The 27,150-nt window shown below is 38.0% G+C and overlaps 1 protein-coding gene across 3 annotated transcripts; it reads left to right on the top strand.

The window, feature by feature from the left end:
- The first annotated feature begins 236 nt into the window (after nucleotides 1-236).
- On the top strand, nucleotides 237-26,788 carry mrtfab (myocardin related transcription factor Ab). 3 transcript variants are annotated; one of them, XM_046854054.1, is made up of 18 exons: nucleotides 237-376; nucleotides 3,956-4,158; nucleotides 17,270-17,335; nucleotides 18,901-18,956; nucleotides 19,081-19,156; nucleotides 19,478-19,624; nucleotides 19,742-19,896; nucleotides 20,052-20,168; nucleotides 20,284-20,537; nucleotides 20,658-20,835; nucleotides 20,913-21,314; nucleotides 21,513-22,196; nucleotides 22,655-22,858; nucleotides 22,949-23,065; nucleotides 23,216-23,359; nucleotides 23,499-23,585; nucleotides 23,719-23,779; nucleotides 25,308-26,788. In XM_046854054.1, the coding sequence occupies exons 2-18, from the start codon at nucleotides 4,032-4,034 to the stop codon at nucleotides 25,838-25,840; spliced, it is 3,408 nt and encodes a 1,135-aa protein (XP_046710010.1). In that variant the 5' UTR covers nucleotides 237-376; nucleotides 3,956-4,031; the 3' UTR covers nucleotides 25,841-26,788. The 3 variants fall into 3 exon arrangements, with proteins under 3 accessions (XP_046710010.1, XP_046710011.1, XP_046710012.1); XM_046854055.1 differs by lacking the exon at nucleotides 23,499-23,585; XM_046854056.1 differs by lacking the exons at nucleotides 237-376; nucleotides 3,956-4,158 and adding an exon at nucleotides 4,881-5,361.
- The last annotated feature ends 362 nt before the right edge of the window (nucleotides 26,789-27,150 follow it).

Here is a 27,150-nt window from a genome sequence, read left to right as displayed (position 1 = left end):
ATTTCTTATGTAATTGGTATGCTTTAGTACTGTTGCTCTACTTACCTCTCAAATCTCAGCTAATCTAAAAATGCAGATCATTTCAAACATCTCCATATACACAAAAATGTCAGCTATGTTATCAGCTTGATTATTATAGAGACTAAGATGAAAACAAATCAAATAAATTATCGTGAAAATTGTAAATACATTTGACGTAATTTCTTGCTGACTCGAGTGTGGTCACCCGGAAGTAGTGGGAGTACACACTGCGGAGGTGCTTTAGTCCGGGTCGCTGAGCAGCATAGCTTCATGCTAACCATGACGGCACTGGTCTGGGAATAAATGAAGCGTTTCAGAGTCCTTATAGTCACTTCGTTTAGATCCTCGCAACCCGGTAAGTTGTTTAGAAACGGCGGGTAAAGTAACAGGCGATACTTTGAACTTTATGGGAAAGTCTACAGCTAGTTGTGTAGTAAGTAGTTAGCAGTGAGCTAGCCGATGTGACTGGTGTAATGCTGCAGTGTTTTTTTGCGCCTCGGTGCATTGAAGAGCATGTCGCTGCTCGTCTGGTGCATATATATATATATATATATATATATATATATATATATATATATATATAATGCTGTCTCAGCCGTATCGTATGCAGTGTGCAACTGTATATGCATGTAATTGTAATCTAAATGTATGTCACGCGCATACTGTGAATTTGTCATTATTGTAAGGGGGAAAAAAAGGATGTGCACTTCCTGCCATGTCGCCGGGACAATTATTGTTATAAGAGGTTAGATCACGCTGTGCTTCAATTGAATTGACCGAACACCCAATTTTCATACCAATACTGACATCATCTGAGAAATCATCAGGCTTTCGTGCCATTATATGTTCGCCCAGGACACACCTACCAACATTCACAGCACTTTCACCAGCTTTCTCCCCGCTGTCTGTGTGAAGATCAACACGAACAAAAGCCCTATCTGCAATCAGTGAAATGACGTCAAATGTTTTTACCACCAACACATCAGATTGTATGATCTCATTCGACTGTCTTTTGTCTCTTTTTCACTGAGACAGCAAGTTTTCTCGTTCACATCCGGTCTGAGGCAGGAAGATGATTTAAGTAACGTTATACTTCTTTCTCCTTGTGCTCTCTCTGGTGCTCCTCTTTTCCCCCCGTAGATTATAACGCTTCATCTGCTAGGCATTCAGTGTGTTTTTCATTATGAGTGTGTGTGTGTGTGTGTGTGTGTGTGTGTGTGTGTGAGCAACCTTTTTATTTTCCTGCATGTTATGATTTTAAATGAAAGGAAACCATATTAAAGTGACCACCTATTAAACTACTATCCAACTACTATCCTCCACTTTTGAGGACTGTTATCCTCAAAGTTTATAGTTCCACCATGCAGACAGGCTGCTAATTAATAACACTAATTACATACTGATTACAGCATACTAGTTGCATTTTACCAATTCGACAGGTTAAGCTGGTTCCTGTTGTGCACTCGGAAAGAAAAGAGAGGTATTTTGTTTCAGCAGCCTGCTAGGTGGAAGCATTTGTCCCAGGCATCGTGGTTAGAGGTGAACTTTTCAGACAGGTGTGGACTTGCACAAAGAGGAATGTGTGCTTCCCTGTTATATTGTAATAGGACTTCATGCTGCATGCCTGAACACTGCCTGAACATCCACAAGAAACATCATGCAAACTCCAGAAAGACAAAGATATGGCACTTTTCATGAGTATGAATAGCTTTTTGCAGCGAAGCAGTTAAGCAATTCCATTAACATATTGAGCAACGGTGAGACCCTTCTACGGCTGAATGCATTGTAATGCAATGCAATGTTCATTGTTGGTATACGAACATGCATACACAAATGTGTTAACATCAAGCTACTACACAAAAGAGTTATTGATTATTATTTTTTTGTTTCCTACAAGTCTGATCTGTTTACAAGTCAATTTTATGCCAGTAGCTCATGCTTTCCACTTACTTACAGCTATCTGGATTTGCTTGTTGTATATGGGAGTAGATAGAGTCCAGTTATTTTTTGATGTAGTCATACTGATTGCAGGTTTTATTTAAAATCTAATGATTGGTGAGATCATTTAATGTTGACTAGAACATGAAGAACATGAGTCACTATGATCTGGTTTATATAGAGGCTTGATATATATATAAAAAATAGATTTTACATGTGGGTCAGCTACTACTTCAATTAGAGGTTCATAGAGAACACCAGACTCTATGACTTATATTTGGAAGCAGAACAGAACAGGGGAAATGTTTTCCTCTTTAAAGTAGGCCACAAATTCATAAGTTGCACAACATTCATAATTCACATAGACCACTTGGTGGACAAAGTAGTGCTTTATATTCAAAGCCTAGTGTACGTGTTATTAAAGTGTTGTAACAGATAGATGAGATTAAGTGCGTATTTATCCATGTAGTAATATTCTGTGTTGATGTCATTGTCACTGTGAACATTTAGAGATCCACCCATGATGATGTGTTGTTTCCAGAACCTTCTTTAAGACTGTTCTTGTTTTCTGCATGCTATTGAAACCACTTTCTTACAATTCAACAACATTTCAACATTGCAGCATTTAAAGATAAAAGAAAACAGGCCACAAACTACTACAGACAATTTGGACTGATTAACCAGAGCCATTGACTTTAATGATTTTGTCTGTTTTGGGATGCTGATTTGTTTTGAGGAACACTATGTTATTTATCTAAGGCATTTACCTGCTTTACTAGTTGAGGTATTGCATTCCATTGCATGAAGTTTGGGGTATGTGTGTGTTGTAATGCAAAGCCTGGGGGAAGAAATGATGCATGACACTTAAGGAAAGCCTTAATGGGATTTTGATTTTAAAATTTACTTTCTTGTACCAGTTTATTGTGTCTTGAACATTGGCTGACTAACCTATGTTTCTTTTTGCTGTGTTAGAGTATCTCAATACTTACAGATGTTAAAGCTAGCCCTGCTTAATCACTATTAGTATTTATATAGTGTACTATATTAATTGTAGACATGCAACCCGTTACATAAAACATGTAAAGTACTTAAGAATAAACGAAGCTCACAACATGAGAGGTAAAAGTTCTCAAAATGTTTATCCATTTGAATTAAGACATCAGGACAATTCTTTCCTGTAATGTCAGGATTTTGTTGTCTAAACATTTTTTTACATATTTGGCAACACTTGCTATTTATGTCATTCTCAGAACTCCCTTTTCACTGTAAAAAATAAACTGCACTGTACAGATTTTATGATGACTATTATATATAAATAAGAACCTGCATTGACCACAATATGACCAAAGCATGTTATGCCTATAGCACCTTTGTGCTTCAGCAAAGTTGTTACATTTTTACTTCCCGGTTTTTAAATAAACTGGAAAGGTCTCAAATATATAGGTGATAGATGAATCAGACTTACAAACTGCTGGAGGACTCAAGTTTTCGAGCTGAAGTTATTTGGGGCGTGTGTGTTCTTAGAGTTGTTATTGATGTTGCACAACTGGGGCTATACTTCATGAGGCGTGCCTGAGCCCGCCATATGGTTCTTGATTTCACTGTGAGCTTTCTGCAAGTGTACTTACCTTTTTTTTATGGAATCTATTAGAGTACCCAGAGTAGTATGTAATTCATTTAAGTGAATTTGTTTGCTAATGGATCTGGCAACACAACAATATAAAAAAGCATCTAGGAAGCACCTAAGCTACAGCCTTTAAATGCCCTGATCATTGTAGTCTTTTTTTTTTATATCATCCTATGTTTAGTGATGTACATAACTTTTCATCTCATCCTATTGTAAAAAATGAAAAAAGAAAAGTATTTGCGGCATTCTGCCCTTTATTCTGGAATTCTGGTGTCTATTCAGGTTTCCCTCAGTGTCAATTTCAATGTATTTTTAATAACAGGTTAATTGACTGCTCACTAATGATTATTCTCTGTTGGCATACATTAGCAGGTAGGTCTGTTGTTCCTTGCCCATCACGCTGGCAGCGCAGGAGGTTCGGGCTGGGAATCAGCTGAGTGCTGGCATGATGGTTTCTGCCTCAGCCTCAGGCACTGCTTCCAGCCCTCAAAGCGAGGCCGTGACCAGTGAGCTGCAGGAGCTTTCACTTCAGTCTGTTCCTTCTCTGCTGCCTTTGAGTGAGAGGAAGAATGGTAAGTCGACTGCATTTAGATAATACTACTGCGGTTTAGTTCTCTTTCCATTCTCCTTTTTTCATGCAGCATGCCTAATGGTTGTGGTTTCATAATGTGTCATTTTATTGTATTGTTATTGTTTTGAAATACTGCACTTGATAAGATCAGTTTACCTCTGGAAAAAATGCACCGGAAAAAATGCACGTACTGATATACTATGGCCTTCTTCTAAAGCAATGTGGAAGTTGCAGTTGTGCTGAAAATGAATTACAATGACAAGTTTTAGCTTTCTCTGTTTGGGACATGTCCAATCTCACAGATCCTGGCCTTTAGCCACCACTCCTTTTTCCCCCCTATTGAACACTTTTACCCTGAAGCTGTACTCCTTTTGAGTACTGTCTCATAGCAAGAGACATGTTATAGCAGGGCCCCTTTCATGTCTCTCACCCCTGAGATACTCTGGTATTAGACTTGCTAACTGGGGCTTTTGTCCATTATCATTTAAATAGGTAATTGCAGTAACTGCCACCTTTACCTTTCTCATGCAATTCTTCGCATAGCTGCCTAATAAAGTAAAAACATTGCTGTTCTCATGTCTGAAAGATGTTTATGCAGTAATGTGTTGGCACACTGTAAAACTAAATCTGAAGTAGGAGCTCCAGGAAGTGTTAAAAGTATTGGGGGAGGGGGCGTACGAGAGACCAAAACAGGAAATTTTTTTCCTAAGAACAGAATTGCGTAACTTTGCGCAGAGATCCAAGCAGTCAGTGAGAAAATAGGAGGGTGCACTTTAGAGGTCAGAGGTGATCTGGAATGCATTTGCGTATCAATGTTTTTTTTGCTGTCTGAGTGCTATTACTTTTTTCAATCTGGCATAAGGGTTGATGTCCACTACAAGAAATGGGGGGAAACTATCAGATTTGCAAGGTAAAAAGAGAATCAGAAGGAGGAAGCTAACTAAAAAACTTGCACTGACACACACCCACTGAGCAGGGCGTGCACACACACGCCAACTCAGGAGAGACGGGATGTAGCCAAAGGGAAGGTGAGATGTATATAGGAGAGTTCTACAGGTCTTTGTACAGCCACAGGATCTTTTTTTTACCACACAGACCAAGTGTTCTGTTTCATTTGTTCACTCGTTTGTCTTTATTTATTCTACTCAACTGATCTACAAATGGATTGTTGAACTCGTCAAGTGAATTGATTTTCTACTCCCAGGTAAGGCAGGATGTTGCCACAGACGCAGGTATAGTCCTTGTTCATGTTGCGGAATTAAGGCTGCAGGTGTGGCTGCTGTGGTTGACAGTTATTATTGTGTTATTGTTTATGCATGCTGTTGTCCAGGCGTTATAGCTGTATTAAGCCATTACACACATTTTTACATAATGGCCAAATCAGACCACATGGAAAAACATTCTAGTAGGCAAACGGAAATAATTAGACTAGACTAAAAGAAGTGTGGTGTTATTTGTAGACCACACTGCACTATATGCATTCCCCACGTGCCCATTTCTGCATAAATAAAACGTATGCATACTTGAAGAACTTTTTAATCTGCTTTTTTATGCATTCTGAGCACTCGAAATGAAACTCTACGATGCTGTACCAAAGTTGTTCCAGCTGGAAGAGGCGTGGTGTGAAATAAGTCCTTTACAGTCTCTCTCTCTCTCTCGCGCTCTCTCTCTCTCTCTCTCTCTCTCTCTCTCTCTCTCTAAACCAGCTGTCTGCTCTTGGGGGAATGTTAGTAGGGCTTAAAGCAGAAGGCTCAAAGATCATTGCTTGCACTCCCATTATTAGAGTAATTCAGGCCTGGAAAAAAAGTAGAAACATGCAGGGAGTTATAGGCCTGATGTTTGAAGGCAGCAGACACTGGTGCTAAGCTTACAGGCTCTCTCTTCTCGCATTTAACACAGGTTAAATATTGCATATGTTTGCAGATTTTTGCATGGTACAAGTTAAATCCAGGCTGTTGCCCAGGATCAAATAATATCCTGGTGTCAGAAGGTTCATGGGAGGGAGCTTTCTCTAGTTTTAATTATATTTATCCAGAGTGCTCTCAAGCACTTCCCTCATAATATCAGTACCAGTAACTGGTGCCCAGAACAGTCACTTATTATGTTGCCCCAGTATCGATTTACAAATGCATTTTAACAGAGATCAGATGTTGAGGTATTATGACTCCATCTAACATTTAAGACAGCATTGTGGCTGGCGCAGCAGATAGTGTTCCTTCATCAGTGGGTATGTCAAGAGAACACGACAGCTGGCATCACGCACTCACACAGACACGATTCGGCTTGTAAAGTCTAATAACCAGGACAATATTAATCTTTTATGAGCAGTGCTATTATAAGTTCATTTTTTTCACTATTTGAAATTCAGTTTCACTGCGGTAATGGTATTAATTTTACTGTATTTTAGTTATTCCTTTTTTTAAAAAAAGTTCATGAAATTTGTAACTTTTAATTAAAATCGGAATGTGCATATGTTGTCTTGTTTTGGGAGGTTCTCACTGACCATATCTCTAACATTTATACCAGTAGTACACCAAAAACAAAATTCTACATTCAAGGTTGCTTGATAACCTTTGGATAGTTTGCAAATCACATAACGAGGACAGCATGTCTATGTTTATAAAGACATGACTGACTAAACCTTCTTGTTTTCTACATTCCTCTATGCATTTGCTCTTGTGTTTCAGTCATCACATTAGTGTTAGTCTCCACCTCACCCCGACTCATTCTATAATGTTTAAAGGACTACAATTTTCTTACACACAATCTGGTCAGTGTGACTAGAACTCGCACATAAATGTCGCTGTTGATTACTCGTATTTTCCACACAGAAAATATATATGACACAAAACATTCACATACCATCTAATGGCACTATATAAAGTCTTCAAAATATTTACTGTGAAAGTTTAATTTATTATATTGTTGTATTTAAAAAATGTAAATGTTTTTATTTGCTTTTTTGTTTTTAGACTTTGTATTTAATTTCCACATGTATATTTTTGGTATACTTGTACATGATTGTATAATTCTGCCTAGCAGTCAAGTACAGTAACTTTAGATTTAAATGAAATACTATACACAGGTGTACAGCTGTGAGTGCGGTACTTACTTTAAAACCAATTGTGTTAAAAGGTCAGAAAATCTCAAAGAATATATATTTCCAAGAATATATCCATGATTTTCTTAGCTGTACATGTTTAAATATTGGATTATTTATAATTGTTGTAATTTGTTTTGTTCCTCTTTTTGCATTAAGGAGACATTGTTATAAAAATGCAGAGTGTGTGTGGTTTTGAGAGAGATAGTTGTAAGGAGATGGCAGCAGGCTGTCTGCTCTTTTTCCTGAGCTACTCTTTGATTTTTTTTGTGTTATGTAACACTGTGTGATGGACTCCAGATCTGGCACACACAAGCAAACTCAGAACGGAGTGGGATGGATGGAGTGGGAAGACGAGAGAGCAGAATGAGAAAGAGCAGATCTTTCTTATCCACATTGACAAGATGCATAGCTGTGCAGTTCAGCCTCAACACACCATGTCTCTCCAAAATGACACTGATTGTAAAATGATGCAAAATGGTATATTGTCTCTATGACCCAAAAAAAGGCATCATGCACACACGCGGGTGCACACACACACATGGCACACTAGGGGATTGACTTGCTTTGACTTGTTTGACTTCTATTTTGGTTTGGGGAACAGAATCCAATGGAACAATGATATCCCTGAGCTATAGAAAGCGCTTCATCACCTTAGTCTCACACATTTCCCAACAAGTGCAGAAGTACAAACTGAAGCTGGGAAATGACAACTCTGGACATACTGCACTAGATAGATGTATTTAAAAGATGATTACTTAAGCGGTACTCTGATGGGTCATTGGTTATCGCTAGTGTGTTTAGGCTCAGTTAAGCTGCATACGCATGCATATGGAGATATTTTAGCAAATGACTAATTCAGAACTGTTCAAGTGCTAAAACAATGTGTGTTATTTTACGTAAGTAGAACTTGAAGTCATGTATCAAGAATAGCTGGATGGGGGATGGCTGCCATTTTAAAAGCTGCTGCTCATACACTAAGCAAAATGTCTGGTTCATACTGAACAAAGTGTTCTAAAGCGAACGTTTTCATACGTTATCTACTTTCTCACATCTACTACCGTTTCCTATGCCTTATGCACACATTTTAGTGATGTGGTAAGTATTTAGTGATCATTATCATCAACTAACCCCATTATAAAATATATCTGTTCTGTCTTTGCAGCACAGAGAAATGGATACTAAATAGCAATCTTTACTATTAGCAGTTTATCAGTAGAAAAGAGTGAGATACTGTTAAGCAGTCATCTGCTTATTTAATGCAATAAAGAGCTCTAATTGAATGTTTTATATATGTAAGGTCATAGCAGCAATTTCTGCCTTTAAACAAGCAGATTTGTTTAAGAACAAGCTCAAAAACTCACATGTAACTCATGTGCACTGGGTTTGGATTAAAATTATTTCTGGCTGATACACACATAAAGCTGAACCTTGTCTGAAAGCCCAATTTTCTGAAGACAACCTTCTCCTTACACTGAACCATATTACCCCATGCATGCAAGCCAATCATAATTCATGTTCCTGCATCTTTTTCCCTTCCTTTGCCCTTCCTCACTCAAGCTAGTAAAGAAGGACACATTTTATTTACATGCCATTCTGATGTGTTGGACAGTGATCCTTTATATCATTTGTGATTTGTCAATTGTGTTATATTAAGATATGAAATGCACTGATGTGTGGACATAGAAACCTAGGAACATCTTTAATGATGGTAAGAATAACAAAGGGAATATCAGGAATCGCTTCTGGTTCAGAAACACTGTTGTTTTAACAGGTTCTAATGTCGATTTTCTGTCTCCGACCTAAACTGTACAGAATGCGATTTTTTTGTTTATTATAAATATTGTGCCATTACTATGAATTTATAGGAAAATGTAACTAAATGTTCATATTCGCTTAAGAGGTAGTGGGCAATGCTGCTTGCACGCTTATTTTTAGTGACCCTTGTTGGTTTTAGTCTTGACAAGTGGTGGAGCTGTGAATAATGTACTTCATTTCAGATTGTGCATCTCAGAGTGTCTGTGAGTACATATGTTTACATTTATATTTATAATATTTGATTTATATTTAACTGCCACCTTTCATAGTCTATAGCCTGATGAACTCTTCGTTGCTGCACTCATTCATCTGTCTGACAGGTTTTCGGATCAGATTGTAGAGAGCTCAATTGTTTCATTTCATTTGCCAGTGTATAGTTCAGTAGATGTGGAATTGAAGTATATATCATTTCACATGTGGTTAGCTAATCGGAACAGAAGCCAGTTATCTAGTCAAGCTGAAATAACCTAAAATCTATTGTCATTGTAATAGATAATGAGATTTATGAAAACACAGAAATGTCATTAATGGTTTTCTGGACAATGAATATGAAAGAAGAAACTTATACAGCAAAAGTTATAAAATTAAATGTGAATGTAAACAGAAGTAGAATGAGGTAGAAACAGCACATCAGTAGTCATTAAATATGTATTGTTTTTGTACACCATGTACCTGGTGAACCTGGCATGAACAGACTTCAGGAAATTGCATAGTTTAGCATTATGTCAGGTTAAAGCTCTGTGTGTGTTAGATGCGTCGATGAACTCCCTTTCCTTCCTCAGTACAGGACAGCATGGCCAGGAAACCATGGCTTGCATGTGGAAGAAAATGGGGAGCAAAGTTTAGATGAATACACAATGTAGAGTGGAATTTAATGAATTGTGCGGTTTGATTTATTGCAAAGTTTAATGCACTTAAAAACTCGATCAGGACAGAACACTGTTTTCTCAGTAAGAGCACTGTTTATACTCTATAGACAGCATTTGAGGTCACTCACACTTATTCAGCAGTGTTTCAGTATTAGTAGTGTTGTTGTCAACGCTATTTATGATTGAGCTCAAAATGCAGATTTGACCGATGTGTGAACATCAGTTTTGTGCTGTTCCTAACAGTAATTACTGTTTGCTGTTTTTCGCTGTGTGCTAACTTGTACCAGCGTTCCATAATAAACTTCATATTAATAAAACAATAAATCAGTAATGACTTTTGCAGCCATAAAACTGCATTACGCATAATAAACAGTGAGGGATTTTTTCTTTTCTTTATTGTCAGCCGTTTCATTGTTCTTTGTGTAACTGTGAACCTGTGACACCCGTGGACTTTGTTTCCTGTTTAGTTCTGTTTGGTCAAGGTGGTGTGTCGGGGCTTGTGAGCAACAGTGGGCTGGTGTGAGCTCATTTGCTACGCCTTAAATTCAAAGCAGCATTTGAGAATGCACTGCTATACCCTGGCACTGAGCACTACAAACATATGATTCAGATGTTCAGTAAAACTTAATCTACGGACACAGCGTATGCATTTCCTATACTATTTCCCCAATTTACTTCCTTTACATTTAAACATACAGAATCATTGGTATTAGTTTTAACTGAAGATCTTTTAAATAAATAGACTTTTTAAGACTCTTTTTATAAGCAGTTTTATGAAGGTTCAAATGCACAGCTTTCAGTGCTCAATGCAGTTGATATAAATTATTAGAAAATGATCTACTTTGGATGAGCATCTTAAATAAAAACCTTATTACCTAAAAAAAAAATGTGCTCAGAGCTGGCTAGCAGTCTGGCTTACAGTGCCTTAATAGTATGAAGATTTACACTGAACAACAGATGTATAAATGTACAGATATTAAACTTTATTTTCTATACAGCTTTACACAATAACAGCTTTACACATTCTTGGCATCTAGACAGTTTTGGCGCATTGTCTTGTTGTATGGTGAAGCTGATTGTAATTAGCCACAGTCCAGTCAGAACTGCATCGTGGTGAAGTATAGATTGGTAGCCCCTTTGGTTCAGTATTCCATTCACCCAGAATACGTCTCCAACCTTCCCTGCTTCATTCAGCTTCCATCTCCACGATTGAGTTTTGGTATGATTCAGTCTGGTAACCTCATCTCTTCATTAGAGCCAAAAATGTCCAGTTTTGACGAATCTATCCAAAAGACTTTCTTCCAGTCATTCACTCCCCAATTCTGGTGTTTTACCTTGTTTGTTTTATATAAACAAAAGAAAAATGAAACATGCATGTCTCTCAAAAACAATAAAAGACTAGGGGCCAACAAACGTTTGACAGGTACTGTATATTACTAAGATACTATGACTATGGTTGGAACTATGGCTGTTTGTTTGCTCAGACATGTTGTGCTGTACACACAAAAAGTTGAACAACTTCTTTATTGTCTTTAATTATTGAGGGTAAATTTTTGTCTGAGACCCATCTTTATCCTTTTGTAGTTATTAAGCTGGAGAGAGATGCTAAAGCATTCTCATATTGAAATGAATATAAAAAGGATCCAACTACATTTGTTAGAAAATATAGTAGGCAGGTATAAACACAATAATAGGGTCCAGGTGCAATTGGTAATTGCACATCATTGTTATGCATTTAGTTTTTTATGAAATGCCTCTTGAATGACCATGGCCCAGCAAAAGCTCTTGGCATTGGTATTATGTCAGTGGAAATGGCATTAACATATCAAATAGAAATTGTGTTAATTTGCTATGAAATAAAAAAGCAAGATTCACAGAGTAAGCATTTCATTGTATGGTATAATAGTATTTTTCTGTCCATATAACAACAAACTCTTCAATCTATTGATTACAGGCTATACCATCTACTTTTACTAATTGATTTTTATAATATTAGTGATGCACCTTGAATGCAGTAAGACACTGCACTTAATTTTTTAATTTAGTTTAGTTTAGTTTTGACCGGAAAACCCCGCAGTTAATTGGATATTGTGTTCACAGTAAGAAGTGCTACTGTTTGAAAATGAGAAATAAATATTTACACTTTGAAATAAGTGTGTCATGTCTATCAGCTGTGTCTTTTGTTTTTAACCTACATATGTTGCATGTGTAAATGTATGTTAGCCTTATTGTGAGTGTCTTAGTGTAGAAATATCTATGAGTAATTCTATCCAGTGGTTGCACAGGTGATACTAAGCTCAATATAGAGTGTTTTGGCCAGCTGGCTATACTATTTAAAACTGGGAGAGGACCCAAGGGGTGGAGGGGTGAAATTTGCAGGAGCTACACAGAGGATTGAGAACACACATGGTTGCTTGTCAAGAGCTGGAAATGCTCATCAAAAAACTCCTGCACCTTGTTCTATAGCAGCAGTACAAAGGTCAAAGGAGATTCCCATCTTCTTAGACACATTCTTCATGTCAATCACAAATTTGTAATGAAACAATGGTTTTCTATTTTACTGTATATTGCCATATAATTTGAAAACCATGATCTCAGACTGTAAGCACCTTTTGAAATATGAACTATGAACAGCCCATTAATATCTGGTGTTGGAAGAGGACTACTTGATCTTTTTTAAACCTTTTTATAGGTCAATGGTGTGTTTTTATTTATTTATTTTTATTTTAAGCACTAATGTAATAATATGCAGGATGTGACTGCATGAAGTAGTCATAGAAGTAATAGTCAGAGAAATAGTTTTGCTGAAAGTCCTTGTTTTTAGTCAATGTAATGTATGAACAGTGGGTTTAGTTTGGGTTGGTGTAATTTGATATCAGCCAGAGACTGCAAGTTGTAATGAGTGAACGAGGAGCAACAGCTGAGGTGGACAGTGCAGTCACTGACACTGAGTAATCTCTTCCTCTGACTGTCTGTATGTGTGTTATGAGAGAGCAAATGGTGTTGTGAGCGCAGGTCTCTCCTGCTAGTAGCATGTCCCTCTTCTCTTCGCTGCATCTCACTTTTTTGACTTTCTCTGGACCTAATTTATGGGTAGAACCTCTGCGTATAGTCTGGATATTTGTCATTTGCCCCTGGTTCAAGAAAAGAGGAAAGTCAAAGGAGAAAGAGAAGCAGAGGCGAGTGGTCATTTTGACTATACAGAAGTGGAACTTGTGTGCTATTCATAGTGTGAATTTCTTAATCACTGAATCTTCTGCTCTTGTTTTGAACAAATTAAATTATTAAGGAAGACTTTCCTTCTTAGAGCCACTGCAAATGTGGTCTTTCACACCTCAGGAAAACAGCTGTGATCTTGGTTTCTGATTCCTGCTTTCTTAGTCTCTGTGCTAAATTGAGACCATAGCAGGATCAGTATCGTCAATGCTGGATTCAGTCATGCTGGACACCAACCATTGCTTCTACTTTGATACAGCCTCTTTTGAGGCTCAACCAAACAAACCTGATCAAGATAACCAGCCTCTGAGGCTGGATTACGACAGACATGCCTATCATAGCCTTAAAGAAGGTAGGGCCATTCTTTCACTTTCTTTTTGAACATTAAAATGCAGTTGAACTAGGCAGAGGGTCTACAATATTTTCCCATTTTGACACATGAAATACATGGAAACTTTTTTCAGTTAATGCCTATAAGATGGTTTTTCAAATGAGGTTTACTGTAAGATCTCAAATCAAATTCCCCTGATATTCTTACTCGACATTCGAAGCCAAGAGTGAGAGGGGGCTTGACCTATGTGATGTGCTTGTTCAGGGTTTTGTGTGCAAGAGCCTTGTTTAATTGAGCTCACCAACTGGCAGGCTTAGCGAATTAACCAAGTTGGCAAGTTTAGACTCTGGATTCTTTCCTTCTGTAGGCCTAAAGACTAAGTTGCCAGAGATAGTGAAGCAGTGTACTGCCTGGTGATTGTTAATGCTGTTCTTATAGATTTCATGCTTTATTATAAAAAGAGAGAGCTGTTTTATAAGGTATCTGATTGATTTCCATCAACAGACCCAGTTTGCTTTACCAACAAGGTGTAGAATGCTGGTTGTTTGTTTAGTGGTGAAATTGGGACAGAATTAGTGGTGGTAGGATTGGAGGAGTTTGGGTTTGCAAAGGCAACTGTCAAAGTGAAACTAAGCAGAATTTAAATGCCACAAAATAAAAATGTAAATAACAAAATAATTCACTTTACTAGGGACTGTGGAGAAATAGACCCAAAGGCATTATTTTTCTAGCTCTGTATATATTCATAAATGTATCCTTCAGTCAGTTGTGTTGCACACTGTTTGGTGTGTTTTGGCCTTTAACTGTTGCATCGCATGTGTGCATACAGTACAGAGAGTGAATGGTACTGTTGCTCAATAAAGCCCTGCACCAAACCCCATGATACAGTGTATATGAAGGTCAGAACAGCTGATCAGTAAACACAGTAACTGCGTGACCATGATGATGTCATTGCATTAAGATGACAGGTGCGTCTGGCCATATATTCCACCAAGGATATCAGCGATTATTTTTTGCTTATTGACACACTCACTTCACTTTTATAGGAACACCTGTACCACTTTCATGCAATTATTTAATTGTCCAATCATGTGACAGCATCATAATGCATAAAATCAAGTAGATACAACTCATCAGCTTCAGTTAATGTTCATGTCAAACATCGGGATGAAGAGAAAGTGTGATCTCAGTAATGTGGCAGATGGATTGGTTTGCATCTTTCACAATCTGCAGATCTCCTAAGATTTTTATATATAGCAATCTTTCGTTTACTGAGAATTGTGTGAAAACAAACAAAAACAAAAAACAGTAAACAAGGGTTTGCAAGCTAAAACACTTTAAGTCTACAGTATTCAAACCCTGGTGAGCAGAAAAATATCTTATACCTAACACATCAAACTTCGAGGTGGATGAACTACAACATTAAAAGAGCACATTAGCGTCTACTCGTATCATTCAAGAAAAAGAGTCTAAGGTTATTGTCTGCACAGGCTCACCCAAACTGGACAGTTGAAGAGAGGAAACGGACCAGGAATGGAACCTAACGTTACTTCTCAGGATCCAACGTTTTATTAATGTGGAGATGATTCCTTTTTGCTCAACATGGTTGTAAAAAGTGATTATTTAAGTTACTGTATTACTTGGTAGCTTAAACAAATCTTGGAATTTTTCTCTGAACATGGGATGTTTTTTGACCAATGAGGAGTAACTTTATGTTTTTGCTTCTAACATGCCACAATCAAAGTAACAGAAATCACATTTTCTCCAAAGAATACCATACTTAGATTTTTAACACTAGGACTTGAAAATATTAGGGAGGCTTCCAATAGACCTACCGCAACATTAAAGGAGCTACAGTAATATCTGGCAAATTCTGGTCACTCCCCATATTTGCCTATATATTATTTTGCCATAATCAGGCACATACCCAGTCTTTGAGGTAGGGAGGCTGTACAGATGCACAACAAATAAACAAATTAAAACATAAATGTAGCCAAACTATGTAGCAAAATATATTATTGTTTGATGAAATCAAGGTAGAGTCTAATACTAAAGGATTTGTTTGACACAAAAACAATGCAGGTAATTACCCACAGATCACCAAACACACAATGTGACATGGTGGTGACAGTTAATGCTGCTTCTCTTCAGCTGGTACTGGAGTTCTAGTCAAGATTATGGGAATCATGGAGGGCTACAAATATCCCTTTTTTTTTTTTTTTTTTTTGTCAGAACAGTTTTTTTATATATGAAGATATAAGATGTGTGTGTGTGTATGTATATATGTATATCTAAGTAAACAAATGAATGGCTTTAGAAGAATGAGATAAATATTTTGGAATTGGCCAGACAGGGTCCAGATATAAAACCCTATCGAGATATATAAAAGAGAAATTTGATAACATTATGAAAGAGATTCAGCGTTAGTAAATGTAGGGCTGAAACGATTCCTCCTTTAGGCAAATTATTATGCTCTGTTTAGTCCACATGGAGCACTGTTTTCCCACGGACCACTATTACTGACATTTCCAAAATGTTTGGGCTGATATATATATATATATATATATATATATATATATATATATATATATATATATATATATATATAAAATAAATAAAATGTATTAAGAAAAAAATACTAATGTTTTGTATTTGCATTTTGAATAATAGCAATATGGCAATTAAATGCACTAATGGGTTTAGTTTTCACAAATATTCTTTGATGCAATTGCATCAATAAAAAGTAAAACTTTTCTAAAACGGATACAAATTTCTTGTTCGTTTTAAGAGACTGGTGTTATTTTCTCTTGTATATTTAGTATTGCTCTTTAATAAATAAAAATCTCTTCTTATACGATTACTCAATGAATCGATGGAATAATCGGTAGAATACTTGATTACTAAAGTAATCTATATCTGCAGCCCTGGGTAAATGTGTAAACCATAAATCTTACAGTTAAATACAATATTTTTAGTGACTTGAAAAATGGGTGAGTTAAAGGAGACTGCCATGGTCTAAGTTATCAAACACATGTAGAATTGAAAGCTGAAATTCTGATAAATTGTCTCATATTCATAATTTATTCCACAACCGATTTGTCAATTGAACATATTTAAAGCTTGAAATATGGTAATCGCTTCTAGACAAATAATTTCAGGAAGTTCAAAACATCTGCACTAATCATTCTAAATCAAATGGTGTATTGATTTTATTGATACTATTTTTTTGGGGACAAACACATCCCCTTTATAAGTGATCACTTTACAAAAAGGAGTAGGTGAGTCTGTTACTTGCATTATTTAGAGTAAATGTCACTAATATGTGACAGTGTGATATCATGTGGAGATGATAACACTAATCACACTGATGCTTAATTGTTGAAACAGATGGTGCCACTAATCTTAATTCCTTATTTTACTTTTGCTGAGCAAATTTGTCCTCACTTGGACTAATGCTCCATATGTTCCTGTTTTTAACTTTCACCCTCCTGTCTTTTGCACTGTATGGTACACTATTGAATCAAACAGTTCAAAAAAGATTGAAACAGGAAGTGTGTAATAGCAACAGCCTACACTGTTACGATCCCTCCCCTCTGCATGTTACCGCAGCCAGACACAGCAATGTGTATTACGAACTATGTGTAATCTCTTGCCTTGGCCTCAACAAGGCTTACATTTGAAGAATCGACTAAGAAGAGAAACATCGTAGCCTAGCCAATCTGATGTGATAGTCACTTTAAATACAATTAACAAACGCTGCATCTCTGTCCTCATGCAGTCCTCCAAATCAAACTACAGCAGAGGAGGACACGGGAGGAGCTTGTCAGCCAAGGAATCATGCCGCGTAAGTCTTCTTCCTCCACTCTCTGTCATTCATCTGTACACTTTAAGTTATATTTCTGCACATTGTTTTAGGTAGACTCTCTTTGTTTTGCCAAAATGTCCACCATGCATCAGTGAGGCATGTAATGTTGTCGTGTTCTGTGTCGAGGAGCCCTTTGAGAAAGCATGCTAACAAGACTGTACATCCTTTTTTTTTTTTTTTTCTTTTCATAGTCTTCATTTTAAATTTGAATGAGTTAAAGAATTCTTCATGCCTTTTTTCAACACCTGAATGTATGCTGAGTACATCTTAGGAAGGGTTTTACAATTGCTTAAGACAAAACATGTTGTAAGACTTAAAGCAATGTCTGTAACTTCCATTGCTAGTGCTTAGACCTAAAAAGCAATATAAAAATTTTGCTCAGAAGCCAGGTGACGACACTTTGCCAGGATTTAACATCCTGATCATTTAGTAAATAATTTAGTAAATCTGTTGTAAAATGTAAGATATACATTTCACTGTAACACTGTAATATTTTTATAGCTGCGTGCAACAAGTGATTAAAAAAATTATTGTTTGGGGCTAATGGCTGATTAAGTAAATTGAGGTGCATTGTTTGTGTCTTTGACTGGGCTTACAAGTTTGTATGCTCAGTTATTGTGAAAAGGCCTGCATGTGTTATCTAGTGGTCCTGCTTCCTCCTTAGTCTCCACTTCCGTATTCTGGGTTCTGCTCATCCGACAAGAAGAGGCACACTGTTCACAGTGCTCTCTGTTCTGCCTATCTGTGAGAAGGAGGAAGTGTTGTTGCAGCAAGTGCAACTAAACTGTGTAGCAGTGAAAGCCAAAAATGGCTTCCATAACACATGCAGACTAATGTAACGACATGTAATTAACGGTACTGTACTTTCATTTAGTTCCCATCTGCCATTAAACCCAAACTGTGTGGGGGGAAAAATGTAAGCTTTCAAATTGACTGCCACTTGCTCAAAATTAATGAAAGTAATTATTGAAAAAAAAGTTAGACAAACACAACAGGTGCTGGGGGAGGGTCTGTTTCAGCTGTCATGTTGTATTCATGCATCAACTCCTGCAAAAAAAAAAAAACTACACTAGCCTGGATCGCTCACACAGGGTTAATTGTGATCACTGCTTTTGGGTCAGCGTCTAGCCCTCTTCGTGAGGAAATGTCATCAGCTGTTACCAAATTGGTTCTTGTTACACAACATGTAACTGCCACCCTATGTTTTGTAAGTGCTGGGTGTAAAATATTGAATATTTAGAGCTATTGAGAGATTTTCTTTGTCTTTTGAGTTTGACTTTGATTCTGTAAGGCACTCTGCACTCAAGCATATGTGTTGTGTTTCTAGTCTTTAACACCTCTGGGGTTAAAAATGTTGGATTTTCAGCAGCTTGTTATTACCCAATTAGTTAGTGTGTTGTAGCAGTTCTCCTGTTAAAGGTTCCATTTTGAGTGCAAAACAGATCTGATATTTTATAAAACGGTCAGTTCTGCTTTCAGTGTTTTCTCCAACATCAAATATGACTGTACAGCCAAAGAGTGAGCATACTTTTTTCTGCCCACAGCACTAAAGAGTCCTGCTGCTTTTCATGAGCAGAGAAAAAGCCTCGAGAGAGCACGGGTAAGTAACTAGACCCAGTGTTTTGGGTTTAGAAATGAAGGTTTATCATCTTGTTACCACTTTTAGGGTTTGTACAAGCAGGTCACATTTATCTGTCTGAATGTGTCTCTCTTTTTCTCTCTAGACTGAGGACTATTTAAAGAGAAAGATCAGGAGCAGGCCAGAGAGGTCAGAACTGGTGAGGATGCACATACTAGAGGGTAAGTTAGTTCGGACAGTTCTCTGAAACGCAGAAGGTTATATTACTGTGGAAGAATATTGTGTCAGCTGTTTTTGTTTGTGCCATAATGGATATTATTTGCTTGCTTTACCCTGAAAACTGCCAGAATTCTGAATGTTAACTGAAATAAAAATAAACAAACTAAACATGTTTTCAAAATATCTCAAACTAAATAAAATGTAATCAATTAAATACATTTTTTTAAATTAATAAAGAATTTATTATTGGGGTGACTTTGCTGGTGCTCTGCACATTAGGTCTGCTTGCAAGTTCTGTAAGTTTGTGTCTGTCCCATCCTCAGAGACATCAGTGGAGCCCTCTCTGCAGGCCAAACAACTGAAACTAAAGAGAGCTCGCCTCGCGGATGACCTCAATGACAAAATCTCTCATCGGCCAGGCCCTATTGAGCTCATCCACAAGAACATCCTGCCAGTGCCTGCACTCTTAGGTCAGAATTAACCTAAAGAAATACACATCATAACACATGACACTGCACTGTCGAGATTGGTTAATTAAAATAACATTATACAGAGATTCTATTTATTTATTTTTTACATTTATACAGATTCAGGTTCTCCAAAGGGTGAAAATTCCTCAATGGATGAGGACAGCAGTGATGGCCTATCTCCTGAACAGCCAGGCAGTCAGGACTCTCCACTTGGCTCTGTTCCTCAGCACTCCCCCTCTGATATGTTGAACAGAAATCCCTCACCCACACCGGTACATGCAAGTCTCCTTTACATTTGGTTTGACATGAAATGGTGCATGTTGATATTGTGGTACATGACAAGGGGGACATGAATAAGTGTGATGTGGTATATAATGGTATGTAGATCAGTAGCTGAAATAGCTAACATATGAATTCCTTTTTCCAGTTCCTCACTCAGCCTGCACCGTCACTGCTTAATGCACCCGAGTCCTCTTCTCCAAAAAACTTGACCAATGGAACTTCAATTGTTGCATGTGCTCGTCCTCCTACAGCATCTGCCAAAGTCAGTAAAAGCTATCGCTAACACATAGATCTAATAGATCTATTCTTTATCATTTGCTCATTTTATTTTTATTTTTACCACATTAACCATTCTTCATGCGTTATAACTTTTGCAGTCCCAGTCAAAGTCTAGTGCTGATCGTTCTATTCAGCGGACTAAGAAGCCTAAAGAGAACAAACCTAAGGTGAAGAAGCTCAAATATCACCAGTACATTCCTCCTGATCAGAAGAATGACCGTGAGCCCCCACCCCAGCTGGATTCATCTTATGCCAAGATCCTCCACCAACAGCAACTCTTCCTCCAACTCCAGATCATCAGCCAGCAGCAACAGCACTACAACTATCACACCATTTTACCTGCTCCACCAAAGTGAGCTCTTAATTCGGAAGATAGGGATTTATATTTTTTATGCAAATACAGCTTGGGAACAAGTTGTGTATCTTTTCCACCTCAAGCACGGATGTTAATATTCTATCCCTATATTTGCAGACTTCCTTCTGAACAGCAGCAGCAGCAGCAACACACAGCCAATTCTGGCCCTTCCCCATCTAGATCAGTTTCCACATCTGTTGCCACATCCACTCAAAATGGAGCTAATCGTTCAAACCAGCCTGTGGCAGTAGGGGCCAAGCCAGGAGTATTGCCTGCAAACTTGGATGAATTTAAAGTAAGCCAGTTTTCTAACTTGCCGGTTATACAGTTCGTTATAAAGGTCAGTACATAACCGATATACTTTTATTTCAGGTTGCAGAGCTTAAACAGGAGCTGAAACTTAGGGGTTTGACTGTATCTGGCACTAAGAACGACCTCATAGAGAGACTGAAGAACTACCAGGAACAGAATGGTGGTGGAGCAGTAGCAACAGTAGGCTCTGGACCTGTGAAAACAATTCAAGTTCCACCTCAGGAAGTAGCTCAGCCCTCCACCTCTGTCCCTGGTACACACCAATATAAAGACACCACTGGGAAGGTGGCAGCCTATCAAGTGGCAGTGAGCAGTGGCATCCAATCTGTAGCCCTGCCCCAAATCACACGCTTCAACAGTACGAGCTCTTCCCCTCCTGTGTCTCCTACACCATCTGAACGCTCAGTGGCTGGAATGAGTGCTGATGAGACCAGCTGTAATGGGGATGTGTTTGGAGAAATGGTTTGTTCTGTTTTCTACTTAGGAAGTGATTATAGATTTGTTTTATAATGCTACTATTGTTCCATGCTGATCTCAAAACAATGAACTGAAACATATGCTTTATAAGTATTCTATTAAATCTACTGCTGTTACTTTTTAACAAGGAGGTATATTGTTTTATTGTATAATTAATTAATGCGAGCCTCTCTTCTCATATAGGTCAGCTCACCGCTCACTCAGCTAAGTCTGCACCAATCCTCAGAGCATCCATCCCCTATTAAAGAGGAGCCTCTTGGGCAGTCAACATGCTGTATGTTCCAACCCAATGCTGTCACTTCTTCAGATTCTCCGCCTCAGGAGCCTCCAATAGCAGCCGCACTGGCACCGTCAGCACTACTGCTGGACAAAGACCAGATGCTGCAAGAGAAGGATAAGCAAATTCAGCAGCTTACACGCATGCTAAGGCAGAAACAGCAGCTTGTGGAGACGCTGCGCTCACAGCTTGAACAGGGCAAACGTGGATCAACCGTTGAGGGAATGGACATAACAGTTAAGGCAGAAGGAGTAGCCCTGGCCAACAGAGAGGGTGTGAAGATTAAAGAGGAAGCAAAGGAGGACATGGAGATCTCTGCAGAGCCACAGGCACAACCACAGAGAAAGATACAAACACAATGTTCTCAGCAGACACTGCTCAAACTGCAGCAGATCCATCGGCTGCAGCAACAGCAGCAAATACAGCCAGAGCAGTCGAAACAGCAGCAGCCACCGGCACTCCAACAACAGAAGCTGCAGCAGCTCATTATTCAGCAGAGCAAGCAAAAACAGCTACAGGCCAATCAAAAGAAGCAGCAGAGGCCTCAAAAACTGCAGCAGCAGAAACAACAGCAGTCACAGACACAACAGGTCAGTCAGGTTATAGTGAATAATGAACAATTAGTATAAAGGGTGTTTAAGAGTGGTCTATGAGGTGCCTCTTCTCTAAAATCTTCGAACGCTTCGTCGATGGCTTATTACAAACATTAGCGTTTGTGTTCTATATATTTGTAGCTACTTGGTTAATTCAGGCTAATTCCACTTTAAATAAAAACTAGTACCCCCCATACAAAACAGTGATTCCAAGTTCTGAATTTAGGCTTATTTATTTGTTTGTTAGAAACATTTCATAACATTGGGCAAAGTTATCGTCACCTTAGCAGCTGCCAGTAACCTATCTGCTATAATGTCTGTGGTGAACCATAGTCTAAAACATTGAAAAAAGGACCTTTTTTTGTTGGGTTTTTTTATTTGTATTTTGTGTGATTGTTTTAATTAGCATCCAGTTAACAAATTTAATTCATGATTATTATTTTTTTCTTCATCAGGTATCCCAAGTGATTGTCAACCAACAAACTGGCACTCAAGTAACCACATCGTTCCCACTGGATCTTCTTAAAGCTCATCCAGCACCCACTCTTGTCACTGATGGCAATGGCAATCATTACCTCATTGCACTTACCAATAACAGTGTGGATAACCGGAACAGTGAATCTCCACAAAGTAAACCCAATGGACGCATCACCCTACAGGTAATTTGTGTAAATGCATTTACTTGTGAATTTGTGGTTTATATGGTGTTAAATAGATTTACTTATGTGCCATATTTTTTTTTTTTTTAGAGAATGCAATCATCCCCTGTCAAGCTCCCCAGCGAATCAGATAAAGAGGTTGTTCATCCTGTAAACAAATCCCGACAGTCCCCACAAACTGCTTCTGTCAAACAGTCCACTTCAAAAGTGAGCAAAATTTGCACTTACAGAAAAAATATTTTAACTGCTATAGCTGTTAAATTGACTTAGAATACAGACTAATCATCTAATAAATTTAACTGATGCCCCTTTTGAACATTAACTATAGTATATAATGAGCCTTAACTTTGTTTCTAGGTACAAAAGGCAGGACTACACTTACAAACTCCATTTGTTCAGGAGTCAAGTCAGTCAGTGACAGCCCCACCCAGTCTTCATCCTTTTTTCCACAGTGAAGAGCCCCACCCTCTCATCGAGCCTAGCTCCCCTCATTCACTCAAGGTACGGTATTATCCAATCCAGCCATATGTGCATTTCAAAATCTCATAACGTCTTAACACTTTCTATTTCACATCTCATTTCCTCCTTTTTGTATCCTTCCTTTTCCATTTCCACCATGATCTATCCCCCTCTCTTGCAGGGAGAAGTGTGTCCAAGCTTTGACCGACACACTTTATTTACTCCTCCATCTCCAAAACCGGAATCCCATAACCTTCATCATGTCAAAGTATGACATTCTTTGCACTTTGTTCATCTGCATCTACTTTGTCTGCTCCATTGCTATATTTGATTAGGTTTCTTTCACTTTTTATGATGTCGATACAGAGCTTTAGATTCAATCTTTGTTCTTGCTCTCACAGGAGAATGGTTCCAACAATCACCATATAGACGATTTGTTTGACATTCTCATTAAAAGTGGAGGTAAGTAAGACTTTAGTAAAATGTTTTAGAGCTTGCCAAATAAAATGCTCAATTATCTCTCTCTTTTTTTTTTTTTTATATAAATGTGAGATATGTAAAATTAAAAGTCTAGTGTGAGCACATTTCTGGTGGCATGCTGTCCACATTACCAAAAAAAGTCTAAAAGCTTGAAATTGCTTTTTGGTTGGTTATGACATCAATGATAAGAGTTATGCAGAAAGGAACTTGTGTTGCTGTATCATTGTGCTGTAACGACTTGATTCCTTTGATCACTTGATGTCTTATGTAATTTTTAGGGCTGCCAATCGATTTAATCGCGATTAACTGCATGATTGTTATGAGTTTATTCGTGATTAATTGCAACTTAATCGCACATTTTTATCTGTACTATAAACTTTCTACGTTTTTAATACTCTAACATGGCCATGGACAAATATCAATGCTTTATGCAAATGTAAGTTTATTATTAGTGAAACCAAACTCACCATAAAGCATTGAAATGAGAGGTTTCAAAGGTCATACATGTTTTTTCAAAGAACTTGTTCATGTCTATTAGACACATGGAAAAAAATAAATAGTAAATCCCTGATAATTCACGGTTCAGAACTCGCAACTCGGAAAATTCGCAGGTTCTCATTTGGAACTTAACTAACAGCATGTTGCAGATTATCTTAAAATGCGCGGGAATCCGCAGCGGGACCGAATGTTCAGGAACGTTAGGAATAAAATTGTAAACTGTTTTCACAAAAAAATTACATAAAAAATATAATAATATAAATGATATAAAACACATTATTGTATTGAAGTGAGATAATGTATAGATAAATTCGCAAAGGTACCATAGGGGCTGCAGGGGTGTGTCCAAAATTTGCGGATTTTCGGAACTCGCATGGGGTCTTAGAACGTACGGGGGGACCACTTTATAGAAATACCGGGTTTCCATTACTTCTTTTTCTTTGCACTGAGCAATTTACTTACATAAGCCTGTAAACATTTTCAGATGATATGGCAGCTCAAAAAAATCCTTGCAAATGTTTTAATTAGGTAATCATCAGGACACCAAAAGGAATTTTTGCCATGTTTTCACACGGACGGTTTTAATTGCCGGATATGTGCACCATTGCGGATCAGTAAAACAAATGTTTAGTGATAAAATCTTTTTTTTTTTTTTTTATCGGCGTAAAGAAAGGACGTGGTGAATAAATGTGTGTTGTGCTGAAGGTTTTAATTTCGCCTCTTTTGTATTTATTTTTTTTAGAAAAATTGTCAAACAGAAATGCGTGCTGCATTAATCGGCCGTTAATACATTTAGTGCCGTTACAATCAATTTGTGTTAACGTGTTTTTTTTTGACAGCCCTAATAATTTTACATGCATGGTCTTGCGGTGCAGAGAAAATGCAACACACTTTTGTTTCTCGGGTTTCAGCATCTCAGTGTAAAAATGCCTGAAGTTAATGAACAAACGTACAGTTATAAATAATCACTCTTATTGTCTGCTGTTTTTGCCTCTTTTTGCACCTGAACCAGAAATCTCAGCAGGATTCAAGGCCAATCCAGACCCTTCTCTCTCAGAGCTGCACTCCAACCCCCCCTCTCCTCCAGAATCCCCACTTCATCTATCCCCACCCACTCCTCCAGCTGACCCCACCCCTACTGATCAGCCTTCTGACACACAGCATCGGTCCTACTCAGGCAGCGGGCGTCTGGAGGACTTCCTGGAGAGCACCACGGGATCACCACTGCTTGGCGTGGAACCTGGTGGTCCAATGGCGCTGATTGACGACCTCTACAACCAAATGCTGAGCACTTCTAGTATTCTTGATCATCCCCATTCCCCAATGGACACCAGTGAGCTGAGATTCTCCCCTCATCCTACCAGCCTGGACTTTGAAGACCCTATGCATGATGGCATGGATTGGCTGGACTTGTCCATGGGAGGAGGGAGCAGCACAGGAGGGACAATCCTAGTTCCTCTGAGTTCACACACTCCTCCCAGTGTTTTCTCAGCAGACTTTTTGGACAGTTCAGACCTGCAGCTCCACTGGGATTCTTGTTTGTAGCTTTGGTCTTAAACGCTTAGCAGATAGATGCAACCTAGCACCTTTGCTCTTATACAGTGTACAGCCTTTACACACACACACACACACACAAACACACACACACACACACACACGCACTCCATCATACCTTCTGTTTTAAATGCTAAAACCATTTAAACTGGTGTATGATATTTAAACATTCACTTGTGTAATAAGTCTACTAAAGCACTGAGTATTACCCCTGATACCCTCAGCCAAACATAAGCATGGTACAGTGAACTGTGTTCATCTTCATTTTCAAAAGAATAACTAATGTATTAACATCACCACCCCCCCAAAAAAACATAATTATATTTATGGCAAGTATTTTTCACCTCCAAATAAAATGGCTGCACCAGCTGTTTTGATGGCTATGTAATAAGGGGTTTAAACGCACACAGCTGGTTGCTCATGGTCCTGAATAAATAGTATTCATAAATTCTGGCAGTTTTGTAAATGTCAGGATTATTTGGCTTTATCCAGAAAGGCAGTGTTTATTTATGTGGGATACCGCCCTCATGCCATATCGCTGTTACTCCACCATAGTTTCCCTGAGAAACATGGGCACATGATGGGAAGAAGGATTTAGCAGAGAGATCATTTTACCTAATTTCTAAGGCTGGCATTGGAATAGTTTCCAAAATGCCAGTGCTTTCAACTTTTGCACTTATGCTGTCCTGGTCTCAGGAAGCCTCCAATCGAACAAACTCTGCTGGGAACTGGGTTTGGTTATGTACACCTTACTCTATGCATTGCTGTATTTGAGGTACATGTTATTATTGACAAAGGCCTTTCTCTTCTCTGATTGCATATTGAGCTACTGGATGACAGGTTTGGGATTCAGATTTCTGAATATTTGAAAATTGTAATTTTTTTTACAAAGAAAAAAAAAAAAAAACCAACAGAAAAATAAATGATGAAAACAAATTTTGATTTTTTTTTTTTGTGTGAATCTTTCATTCTCTGTGTATAGAAATTGATCCATGCTACAGCGCCTTTCTTTTTCTGCAGTACCTGTACTGCCCAGCAGAGGGCTACAATATGCAATTTGTAGCTCTCCATCACCAGAGGTGTGTTGCCACTTTGTAAATAGGCTTCTTGCTGAAGGACTGGAAAAATGAGATAAGACATTTTAACCTTTTGCCTACGCAAACAGGAAAGATTCGAAAACGTGTGTTTTGTAATGGAGACGCTGAAATCTGTGTCAGATTACAGATTACAACAATTAGCTCAGAACTATATACAGACTTGCAAGAGAATATTTAAATAAATCATTGCAATTTTGTTCTCAA

The sequence above is a fragment of the Silurus meridionalis genome, chromosome 7 (assembly GCF_014805685.1).
Source record: "Silurus meridionalis isolate SWU-2019-XX chromosome 7, ASM1480568v1, whole genome shotgun sequence".
In the NCBI taxonomy this organism is placed as follows: Eukaryota; Metazoa; Chordata; class Actinopteri; order Siluriformes; family Siluridae; genus Silurus; species Silurus meridionalis.
The sequence above is the reverse complement of the archived record's forward strand: the minus strand, read 5'-3'. Positions and strand labels throughout refer to the sequence as shown.